We start from the raw sequence: 12,321 nt of genomic DNA on the forward strand, positions 1-12,321 counted from the left end.
AACAAGCTTTGTGCATGAGAAACTGTCGGAGGAAATCTTATCTGGCTGCAGAAAAGAAGTAGTCTTTAAAACAAATCTGATTCTCCACACTGAAAGAATCCCTTCAGTTCTATAGCGCTGTCTAAGTTTTCTGCAACACAATCAGCCTTTCACAGGACAGAAGGTTTTGGCTTATCGCAGCAGTAGATGCACAAGTGGAATTAATAACATTAATGTTGGCTTAGCTCCGTTAAAAGTCCCAGCGAGCCGTAGAGGTGAATCTATTTGTGCAGTTGCAGGACCTCCACTTGAGTGAGTGCAGCCTTCATCCAAACAACTGAGATTTTTTGCAAGACCCTTGGCTGTGACGAGGGTTCATTAAACTGTCTTCCTCTCAAGTGCAGACACAGATTGTGGCTAAAATTCCTCCAGAGAACAAATTTGGTGACGTTTCATCTTAATTTTAAGGAATTGTCAGCTGAAACGTTCTTATTTTAGAAATTCAAGTGTTTCACCTGGACAGTGCCTGCCTGTATTTAAGTAAAATTCAGCCTGGATCATTGCTAATTATTGAAAAAGGTGGTAAAAAACAGTAAGGAATGGAGACGTCTGAACCTTTTTGTGGCTTATGAAGCAGACGTGCTAGAAAAAAAAAAGTTTTTAGAACCACTAAGCCAGGATTTGCAACATGACTCTGAAACTAAAAACACCTAAGTGGAACTCATTTCCTACTCTGACCTTAAAAGGTTTCATGTAAAAGGTGCAGAATGAAAAGCTTTTACATTATCGTCCTTCCCACTTTGAAACGCTGCTGTTTGTACATTTCCATCCTCGGCTTGATTTAAAGTTTTCCTGTTGTTAAAAGAGGCTTCGGAAAGTTTTCAGACCCCGATCACTCTTTGGACTCCAGATTTGGTTTTAGACAAAAAAATAAATTGATCAAAATAAATGATCATTTTTTCCTCATCAGTCTCAACCGATGAGGAAAAAATGATCAGTTTTGCACTAAACCCTCCTTCGTGACTGCTCTAATGTTCAGTTTGTGTTGAAAAAACTCAAGTGGACGATCATTCTGGAGGATGTAGTGTGTGGTGCTGTTAAAGTGAAGTGTTTCTGTTATTTAGTCTAGCCCACTGAGTACAACGGGGTTGTCAAAATAATGGAAACATGAGTTGGTACAACACAATCCAATGCAATAGCACGAGCCACAGCCTTTAAAGGGAAACCACAGCTGAATCAACTTAGTTACTTTAAACAAATGCTGAAATTTAGAGCTGGATTATTATATTAGAATGCATTTGTTTCCACCACGGTACCCAAGGAACTGGCAAGTGAGCGTACATGCTACTTTTCAAAGCTAATCTTTTGTAGATCCACTTCAGTCTGGACGCCACTGTCAGATAACGCATCAGAATATTATCTTCCAGTTCAATGTACCAGTGTGCTCCACATATGTTCAGCTGTGCAAATTCTGGTTTGGAAGGTTACTGGAAGAGAAGATGAGATGATGCTGGAGTCAAAGTAACTGACTCTCCTTTTCTGGCATGCAAACAGGAAGCAGGAAACAGAGAGAGAGAGGAAGCAGAGTAAAGTAGAAGGGCCACAGGTGGCTGCAGCAGCCGGGCCGTAGGTAACAGTGCTTGCTTCTAGTATAGCCTCATTAACTGGGTATGTGTTCCTTTTGCAGGATAAACATCTGAAGGAGATCCGAGCTCAGCTGTCCCCCTATTGGCTGCAGCTGCTGCACAGGAGACGAAGCCGGAGGTCGACCACCAGTTGTTCTTTAATCAAAACGGGATAAAGATCTCCGGTCCCTACCTACGGTTTTATTTCCAGGATCTGAATTCTTCTCATACCAAAACTGATTAAGCTGCTGTGGAGTGGGAGCACGCCACTCAGAGCGGCCTCACACGAGGAGCCAGCTCGCCCTCCTGTGTTAATGAGTGGAAATTGCAGCAGTGGAGGGCCCACGCAAAGTGTTGAGCAAAGTGGGTGTGAATGTGGGTGTGAGCAGGGTGACGCATTCACTCTCAGCTATCAAAACCCCCGAGCAGGTACAAACAGGCTGAGCTCAGTCCACCAAGATCACACTGAGGAGCATGGACGCTGACAAGAACATCTCTGTTCTAAGAGAGGGCTTCCTGGTGAAAAGGGTAAGAGGGTTTTGTTATGAAATAATTATAAATATACATGTTGTAAAAGACAGATCATTGGGTCATGGTGTGAGGAAGGACGTCAAAGTAAAGAGTAAATCTGTGATAACTTCTTCTGATCGTGTGCTCGCAGGGTCACGTTGTCCACAACTGGAAGGCCCGCTGGTTTGTGTTGACTCCAGAAAAGCTGCTGTATTACAAATATGAAGGAGGCAAAAGGGACTCGTGTCAAAGAGGGAAGATCCTGCTGAAGGACTGCGAGATAACCTGTCCTTTCCTGGAGTATGAAAATCGCCCGGTGAGTTATTTTCGTTTGAACGTCGCAGAAAAGCCACCGTTGAGTTGAGCACTGCGTTTGGATTGAAACTGAACTGTTGAAGAACATTTACACTGATAAAACCAACAGTTTAGATCCAAATAACAATTTAAAAGGACAATTCCTTGATTGTGGATTGTGTAAAACAATCACACAGATGTGCTTTGTGCTGTTTCCTGCTTGCACATGGATGCACCACATGTTTTTCCATGCTTTTGTTTTTGCTGGAATTAACCAAGGTGTGACTGCACCGGCTGACGCTTCCCACCCAACTCGAGGAGAAAATGTGTTGCCTCAGGTCTTGGTTTTGCCCAGACCTGATCTGCATCATCTACTCTGAACAACGTGTAATCAGTTTCCTGGCTCTAAAAGAACTCTCCCATCTGTGTTTTTCTTTTTTTTTTTTAAATAGCTGGTGTTCAAGATGCAGACAAAGCACGGCGTGGATCATTTTTTGGAGGCCTGCTCCAGAGAAGAGAGGGACGAGTGGGCAGCCGACATCACCGCCGCCATCGACAAGCTGCAGGCGACTGGCGGCGGGACGCCGACCGACCAGCAGGAACCCGCGGGATCCCAGACGCACAACATCAACCTGAGGTGAACCTCGTTGGCAAAATCCCTCCCACAGGATCGCCCCCACAGGTTTTGTCTAAATGTTTCCTCCTTTCTCTTTAAAGCAAGGTGCTGGACTCCATGTATGACGTCCACAGTGGTATCAAGATGAGCAACCACGTGGAGCAGGGCAGCACCTACAGCAACTGTTTCTCAGGTGAGCCACCTCTTTACATTTCAGCTCTATCTAAACATGTTTAGAGGGGGAAGATGTGCATTAAAACAGTGCAATAAACTGCCACTAACGTCCCTGCAGGTTCAGCGGTGGTGGACTGGCTGGTGTTCATGGAGCTGGTCCTGACCCGCGTGGAGGCCGTGACGCTGGCCTCTGCTCTGCTGGAGGAGGGCCTCCTGCGCACCGTCGGCCAGAGGAGCGTGGAGGCCCTGCGCACGGCCGGCCTCAGCGAGCAGTTCATGGACGACTCCACCGCGCTGTACAGCTTTGTAAGTGCAACTACAGTAAGCCTGACTGCGTTGGGCCTCCTGTCGCAGAGTTTCTCGAGAAGGCCTGATGCCATGTTTCTGCTCAATCGCAGGCTCAAAGCTTGAAGAAGAGAGGCAGCGTGAAGGTGGAGATGTCACTGTCGGCAATGGAGCTGAGTGGGCGAGTGGTAAAGAGAGGGTACCTGCTTAAACAGGTAAACAGGCAGAACTGGCTTAAGGGTTAAGATGTTGAAAACATTATGAGTAATTAGATTCTTGATTTCCACCGTTAAAGGATTTCACATTATAGTTGGATGAAGTATTAACGTCACACAAAAGAGGTTTTTCCATCGGCTGGCAAAGCAAAACATGTTCTTATTTAGATCTTGTTCACTACAGCGAGGAAATCAGTGTGGTTCTGTCTAGCTTCTTCATTTCATGTTTGAATGGATTAGTCAAACTAACACTCAGCTAATCTTTAACCTCAGGGGCACCGAAGGAAAAACTGGAAAGTGCGACTGTTTGTGCTGCGTTCAGAGCCGGCCTTCCTTCACTATTACGACCCAACAAGGGTGAGTGCACAGGCGGTCAAACGAACACACAGTAGGCTCCAAACCCAAGAAATCAAATGAAATCAGCTGTTTTGTTTGTTTGCTGTGGAGCCAACATTACTCATGGTTGTCAGGAGTGTGTGTGAGACTCAGTCTGATCCTCTTCCTGTCTTACATCACTCGCCAGGATGATGTCAGCCCCGCTGGCGGCTTCTCACTGCGAGGGTGTCTGGTGTCTTCTCTGGATGACAACGGAGTTCCCTCAGGTGAATCACCATCTCACACTCCAGTAACCTCTCAGTTTCCAAGCAGGTTCAAACAGTTTATTGTGACGTAGGATCAAGAATGAGCAATGATGGTTTCTTTTATCGTCGGGAGATAACTGTTTGTTGATCTTAGAGATTACAAAAGTTTAAAAAACGAAATCGTGTGGAGGAACAAAGGCGGCCTAGACATTCTCAATAATGAGTTTTATTCAAGTCTTTATATTAAGTCTTCTATGAAATATTATCAATTCTATTTGCAGGTTCATTATGAGAAACACACCACTAGAATTTATTTTGACTCCCTAATCCATTTCATGGCTCAAAATCGTCCTCAGAATTTAATTTGCATAAAACTACCAGCTGTTAAGCCAACTAGAAATAGTTTTCAGAGATGGACTAACACACTGTGAGTCCATCAGAAGCAGCTCTATCATATCAGTCCTCACCTAGTTATACTTTACTGACCCTGATATCTTATCTCACGCAGGTGTGAAAGGCAACATTCAAGGCAACCTGTTTAAAATCATCACTCAGTCCGACACACACTACTTCATCCAGGCTCCGACTCACCAGGAGAAGATGGACTGGATAGACGCCATCAGAGAGCAGACGACTGCCTCCAGTTAAAACTTTTTTTTAAATTATTTTTTGTTTTTTAACCCCATCAGATCAGCGCGTTCGTTCGAGTTCTTATGAATCTACACATTCTGTGAATGTCGTACCGTCTCTGTTCATTTGTCTCTACTTTTGATTATTGTTTTAGAGTTGGTAAAAACAAAGTTTTTAAAAGCCAACAGTTGTAGCAGTTTCTCCTGTAATCATTGTATTTAAGTTGAAAGTTTTTCATCATTAAAAACAATCATGAATCAAACACAATCGTATTGACTACGAATCTTATAAAACTCAAGGAACCAGAGGTGAAGAGTTAATTTACTGAATTTTTAGTAATTTACATTTTCTGCTGCTTCCTTCTAATTTTTATAGAATTCAGAGAAGAAATCTGTCATTTTGTTTGGCTCTACCACTGCAGATGAAGATATTTACTCATTTCATAACCATAAAAATATTCAGCACAGTGTTAGAAGTTAAAGGGGAAGTACCTTTTTTTACAACCTGGACCTTATTTCTGGCATAAAATACGATCGTTTACTCACCCATATAACTTTTGTATCATTTGCACTCGTTCAGGAGATAATTAGATCCACGTATATCCATATAGTGGGAGTGAATGGGGCACCGAGACGCTGCCTCTAAATAACGTATTATCTGCCACAAAACTCGTTCATTTCGCCAATACTTTGTTATGATACGCTAGTGCTATTCTCCGTTGAGTCTGGAGTTAGCTGTTATCAACATCCGGGGTCTATAGATTGACCTACAGACCCCGGATGATGTCTTCTGACCTCGATGATGTCATCTCTGAGCGCCGTGTGCTACTGCTATGGTTCGTCCACAATGTTGCAAAAAACTAGCAGTTATAGTGGTGAGTAAACGATCGCATTTTATGCTAGAAATAAGGTCCAAGTTGTAAAAAACAGTAGTTCCCCTTTAAAATAGTGCTTCTCTACGTTATTGGACTGTTGTTGGAAGACCCTTACAAATAAAAGCAGTCAGCTTCAGAAGTCTAGTACAGCCATTGTCCTCTAAACGTTTGTTAAAAGCGGACTTTATTTTACCCAACGAATGCAAAAACAGTCCAACTGCAAACTTACGTAGGCCTTTAAAAGAGGTAAATGGAATATAACAGTTCAGAACATGACGACACACAAAGGGACTCAAATCCTGTTTGTTGACTGCTTTGTGTTTTGCATTCGGTTTGATCAAACAGTCACGAAGTGCAACTAAATCCAGAGTAAATCTGGCTTCATTTAAATTCCCACCATGCCCTCTCAGATCTTGGTACGGTCTGATGAGCTGGCTCCAGCTACGCCTTTTTGCTCACCGGGAAGGACACCATACCCAGGGAAGAAATAAAGATGAGTACGCCAAACAAAGCAAACAAACTAGCCTCCTAATGTCTGCATGTCATAAAACAGTGTACGGTTAAAAGCAAATGAAAACCTAAAGTAAGCAAACAGCGCACTGTTAAAAAGCTTGAGATTAAGTGCAGTTGATTGCAAACAGAACTAATGAAGACAGAAATTTCTTTCCAGTCCCTTTAGTAATTTCACGGATCTACTTTTCTTCTCCTTTTTCTGTCTCTAACCGGCCGGCCTCAGGCAGTTGGGTACCTCCATATGAGCCTATGCTTCTGCTCAAGGTTTCTTCCTGTTAAAAGGAAGTTTGTCCTTCAGGCTTCCTCTGGGGGTTTCAGACCGGTCACAGCAAGAATCCAGGCCGACGGGGGCCTTTCTGTGCGGACTTTGCATGTTCTCCCTGTGTCTGCATGGGTTCTCTCCGGGTGCTCTGGCTTCCTCCCACCTTCCAAACACATGCTCGCTAGGTTCATTGGTGATTCTAATTTGGCCGTAGGTGGCCCCCGCGACCCTTCATAGGATAAGCGACTCAGCGAAGACGGCCCAAACTTTAATTTATGAACGACTGGACCAAACTACTAAACTGTGCATCAAATAATCTACACTAACCTCCGTCAACAAAATGCTCAATCATTTGTTTCTGAAGAAGTACTTACCTTTGATGCTTAACGTGTATTTTACCTGTAATGCTGCTGTACTTGTACGTGTAGGGTGCAGTGGTCTTGAAAAGTCTTAACCTGCACTGAACTTGTTCATAAGATACTAAAAAGTCTTAAATTTAAATAACTATATTTGGTATCAGCATGCCGTTGAGAGACGTGACCACAAACTAAAAAACAGGGTTGTTGTGAGTGTGGACAGGTGATGCAGGAAGCTGTCCAGTCCTTTATCATTAGTTAATCCACCCACTGATACCAAAGCAAAGAATTACACCTTCAGAAGTCACTGTCACAGTCACACATGTGGTCATGAAACATGTACGTGCTGAGAAGAAGTCTCAAATTGAACTCAGTGAACTCTAAAGACAGGATTTTCTTTTATGCGGTTCTTTTACTGGGATCCAAACAAAGTAGAGTCACAACAGGTAGAGGCTAGAAAAAAGCTCTGGAGGTGTTTGTCCCAGCCACCCAAACAACTTTAGCTGGCTCTCTGAGGCGCTCCCTGCAATCTCAGACGGACACTCCCACTCAGCAAGCTGAGTCGGGCCTTTATCTGAATGACTCAACCTGAGCTGTTATTCAAGTGAAATCATAAGTAACTCAACCTCCCCAAGTGATGCAGGGCGCTGTGGCGGTGGTTGTTGGATTGGCTCCAAGTTATTCGAGCACAGAGCGGAATACGGCAAGAGAGAACAATAAAAGTGATTATTTATTGCAGTGAAGGTTAAGTCAGATATGAAACATTCACATAAAAAGTGCTAGAGGTAAATGAAAGGTACACAAACTGCTGGGAGTGTTTTTTTTTTTTTTTATATAAGACAAAGCTAACGATGGCGCAATAACATCCTTCCCACACACTGACAGAAATGAAACACGCTGGCATGCACTACTGTGTTTAAACTGTTTTACATCATCACACCTGTTAGAGTTCTTAGTCGGGCGCAGAACGGCGACCTCTGCTGTGTGTTTCAGAAACATTCACCTTCACGCAGGCGCTCGTAAACATAAGTGCTTTCAAAGGTTAACTCCAGAGAAATCCAAGATCTGAAAACAATTTTTTTTTTTTGCTTAAATCACAAAATCACTGAGGCGGCACTTTTATAGCGACACTTCAGGGAAAATATTGTAGCTTAGATCCCATTACTTTATAGCTTCAGTTCAAATCACATTCCTCATTTGATTTAAGACATCAATGATGACTGTTACATTCAGTCAGTATCTTCAAGTCCCCAGACAGGTAATCTTAGTGAAGGCACTTTGTCTTGGTTACGAGGCAGGTGTAGCACTGTTTTGGAAATGGAAACACAACATCCCCCTCCCCCCTCATTTATATATTCTAATCTTATGCGTCGTACGCCGTCCTATTGTTAGCCGTCAGTGGGGCGAGGCGCCGGCGTTAGGCCACCTTGGTGAGCTGCAGGTCGCCGAAGACTCGTAAGGCAGTGAGGGAGGCGAGCGGGGAGAGGCGGTGGGAGAAGCCGCACAGAGGCTGCCCGTCCACCAAGATGCGAAACTGCTGGTGCTCACAAACGATCTCCATCTGAGAGACAGAGAGAAAGTAAAGTCAGCTTATGCATATTGTATCGTCCCAAACTGGGGCTGCAACAGAGACAAGCAACAAGCAAAGACTTATTTATTTGATATAAAAACTCATTTTAAGACAGTTATTGGCCACTTGTGGATATGCAGCAAGCTTTTGGATTTGGCAACACCACTAGTCCATACTAGCCCAGTGTAGATACACAGAATCCTAAACAGAATATAAGTCTACTAATACACGTTTCATCCAATGCAGCAAAAAAACAACCCCACACAATTCGATAATCCTAAAACCAATAAGAGCCATTCTGTCGTTCAACTCGCTGGCGCTCAGATGACATGTATCTGCTCATAAAGCCCGCCCAAACTATCTGATTGTCCGGGCAGATCTTTGTTGGAGCATAATCAGTTCCCCACGGAATGAATCCAGACCAACTCTCTGCGACAAATACGGTTGCAGTTCTCCCAGTGGCCACTTGTGGTATTGCAACAAAAATAAAAACTTTTGAATACCGGGCATTTTCCCGGTGGGCCGACGTCCTGTTTGGGCCGACAGTCCCGACACATATTGGTCTGACCGGCCCATAAAACCAGTAGATCAGTGGCCCAATTGACACAGGGCTAGGCCCGCTCACATTGTTAAACACCAACCCCTTAATGTGTCCACTCTCACTGATTCCCGTTAACTCATTGCATGGCTTAAGGCACGTTGTTTTAAAGAGTTGGTCTACACATTCAAGAGACCAAAAAGGGCTGATTTTTGCCGCAGTGCACCCCTGACCCCAAACGAAGACACATTAGAAAAATAGTTTTTCCTTTTTGTAAAACATCCGGAGCAGGCAGAAGATAACCTTTTGTTTTTGTGATGTCATTGCAACACAAGCAGGAACCAGAACATGCAGCCAGTTTTGGTCAAACTATGTGCAAGCAAAAAGGGAGCTGTTGCAGTGTGGAGTTCTTCTTAACACTGTGTTTATGTACACCCATACAAGACACATAGTTCTCTCCAAGTGGGTGGACTTGGAGCAGGGGGCCGCCATGCAATCGTCCCGAAGGAGCAAGTTCTCAGTCATAGAAATAGTAGCAATCAAACCAGTGACCTCACAGTCCCAAAGCTGATTCCCAAACCACTAGAGTCAGCCAGTGGGTTGAACCGACAATCATCTGATCCGTAGTTAGAGGTGTTGACATTACACTTATTCAGTCTTGGTTATAACAGCTGATCCCATTGTCTCTGCCATTTTTTTTCATTTTTTTATTTCCAGCGCTCACTTTCAAAGTCCTTCTCTTATAAGTCACTGTCACTAGGAAAACTTGCCATCTCTGAGTTCGATATTCTTAATAAGACTTCAGATGGTCTTCCATATTTAACTTTTGCGAATGCTTTGTGAGTCAGGAAAGTCTTTCAACACATTTTGGGAACAAAACACTGTAAATATAACTTGTCACTGGGGTAACCAAACATTGCATATAGTGCTGAGAGTGCAAAATCAATTTGACAGTAAGAGGCAGATTTAACAGGAACAGGAGGTGAAACATTTTCTAATGTAATTTTGGGATGATGCAAAGACTTTATGAAACACGTGTATCAGCTTTGCTTTGGCTCAGATTGAGGAAACTGGGCCGCATTTCTATACAGATCACCGCCACCTGCTCCAGACGTCACCCCAAGTCTCAGAGGTCATGACGGTACCTTGAAGGCTTCTCCAGGTGCAAAAGGAAAAAAGGAGAGCGTATTCTCCGACGGACCCCACTTTCCGGCCAGGCGGGCGTTGCGCTGGACGGCCTTATCCATGAAGCTGACCTTTAGCTGCAGGCCCACATCGCCCTCCGTGTCCTCCTCCTGAGGCTTACTGGACAGAGTCACCTCAATGCTGCGGAAACCCAAAAAGGAAAGACAGCGCAGGAGGAAAGTTTAAGGAGAGGAATGAAAAGATGAGACTGTCTGTTTGACTTTGTGTTCGAAAGAATAGATTCTTTGGAGAACAGTGACATCTCCTGGTCTCTACTGTCATTAATGTAATGGAAAGAAGACAGAATAACTTGAAGACAGAAAGTATTATAAATAAAAATGTGCGTTTATGTCACTTTAAAGTTAATAAAATATGACAAATTGTTGCAGATTAAACTGTAAGGAATCACATAAAGCAGTAAAAACTAGCTCCACCTCAACTAATAAAAGATTATTTACAGAGGCTGTTCTACTGAAGATCCATTTAACGTCTTATGCATTAAAGATTTTTAACAGTATAGCATTGCTCCTTTAGACTTTTATCAAATGTCTGTACTATTTTACATCGTCATTTTATAATCTGGCTCTTGGGTTGTCACAGTTTACAGCGTTTAAATGCATTTTAACAGGATCAGAGCCTGATTACATACAGCAGCACAGTGTTTGGATGAATTAAAAAGTAAATCTATGTTTCAGCAAAAAGATGGAAAACAAGGTTGTGTTAAATTCAGAATCTGGGAAAAGGGGTCCCTAGAGATCATGTGTCCTTAAAACCCTCTCAGAGTTCCTGCAGCCAAAAATAACTGCCTATTTTTTGCACGCTATTGTCATTTTTTACTTCAAGCAACTGTCCGGCTGACTGAACAAACAGCCATCTGATGCTATCAGCTAAAAAATTTCCACAGTGACTCTTTAGATTTCATGGGATTTGCAGCTCTCCCACGCATATTCACAGACTAACCTAATTAGGAAACGCTCTGGCAGAGTAAAGATATTTTTTTTTGTTTGTTTTTTTCCCAAAATAAGAACTAGCTGGGTGGTTGGTGTGTGCGCTCAAACACAGACAACAGCTGCATCTGCTTTAGTTTTATTGTAGTCCAACTTCCAGTCACGTCGCGTGTGCAGCCATACATGAATAAAACGCATGAAATAAAAACCCTTCAGTGAAAACAGGCGTGTGTACTAACCTTTTGGGCTTTTTGTTAACGATACCCATAACAACTAGTTTCATTGAAGGCCGCATCCCACCTTTTATTTCTCCGGTATACTCCCCCTGTGAAACAATGGATAAACGTTCAGATCTGGGGGTACACATGCAGGATGAGGCCTGTGTAGCTCCCCAAGACGAAACTATACTTTATTATTATGATGATGAGGATGATGAGGATGTGAGTGCACGCATGCCGCTGCCTCATCCGCGTCTTAATCGGCGGTGCGTTGTAATTTGTGGCACCGATGGGAACAATAGCCTTATTGATCCGGATTTTAAACAGTCAGTGACTCAGCTGCATATTTCTTTCTTTTCTTTCTTTCTTTCAACATGCAGAGCGGTTATAAATGAATTAAACTGAATCCTATGTTCTGCAGAAATGTCATGCACTGCGAAATGCAAAATGAGGCTATACGTACATTTTCTTTCTTGTCCGTTTCTTCCATTCCACCCGGGGCGTGATGCAGCGTGGAGGTTTCGAGCCGCGATGCCAACTGAGGACTGATCGACTCTGCCTCCAGCTGGCAAACCCCGCCTGCACCACGTTGTCATAGAGACTGGCTCCCAGTTTGGAGGTGATGATGGAGGGAGACAAGAGGCAGGAGGGAAATCAATCTCAGGCTCCTGATAATAACTCACTCTAAGTAAATCGGGTGTAAAGTTAGTTAAAGGTGAATATGTGTTGGATTCAATCACTGTTGCCATATTAGTCTCTTTCCACTCCCTGCTATCAGCAGCCTATCAGCATTTTCATTGATTACACACAATGCTTCAATCTGAGGATGATGCCTTCACTGACCATAATTCACCTCGTTAAACTCACAATATCGCAACATTAACATCGAGGTAGGTTGCTATATCATCATGTCTTTACACTTTTGGACTTCATAATGCAGATAGAGGGT

The 12,321-nt window shown here is 43.4% G+C and overlaps 2 protein-coding genes across 3 annotated transcripts; one reads left to right on the forward strand and one right to left on the reverse strand.

Annotated features, from left to right (window-relative positions):
- The first annotated feature begins 1,879 nt into the window (after positions 1-1,879).
- Positions 1,880-5,278, forward strand: plek2 (pleckstrin 2). Its single transcript, XM_084575165.1, has 9 exons — positions 1,880-2,132; positions 2,266-2,430; positions 2,861-3,045; positions 3,126-3,217; positions 3,317-3,504; positions 3,597-3,698; positions 3,972-4,055; positions 4,222-4,300; positions 4,788-5,278. The coding sequence occupies exons 1-9, from the start codon at positions 2,079-2,081 to the stop codon at positions 4,925-4,927; spliced, it is 1,089 nt and encodes a 362-aa protein (XP_084431291.1). The 5' UTR covers positions 1,880-2,078; the 3' UTR covers positions 4,928-5,278.
- Positions 5,279-7,632: 2,354 nt separating this feature from the next.
- LOC311509757 (galectin-related protein B) lies at positions 7,633-12,310 on the reverse strand. 2 transcript variants are annotated; one of them, XM_084575189.1, is made up of 4 exons: positions 11,836-12,310; positions 11,394-11,479; positions 10,168-10,348; positions 7,633-8,475 (listed from the first exon to the last, which is right to left on the reverse strand). In XM_084575189.1, the coding sequence occupies exons 1-4, from the start codon at positions 11,860-11,862 to the stop codon at positions 8,332-8,334; spliced, it is 438 nt and encodes a 145-aa protein (XP_084431315.1). In that variant the 5' UTR covers positions 11,863-12,310; the 3' UTR covers positions 7,633-8,331. The 2 variants fall into 2 exon arrangements, with proteins under 2 accessions (XP_084431315.1, XP_084431314.1); XM_084575188.1 differs by lacking the exon at positions 11,836-12,310 and having other exon boundaries at positions 11,394-11,523.
- Between the last annotated feature and the right edge of the window lie 11 nt (positions 12,311-12,321).

The sequence above is a fragment of the Chelon labrosus genome (genome assembly GCF_963514085.1).
Source record: "Chelon labrosus genome assembly, contig: SCAFFOLD_54, whole genome shotgun sequence".
NCBI lineage: Eukaryota > Metazoa > Chordata > Actinopteri > Mugiliformes > Mugilidae > Chelon > Chelon labrosus.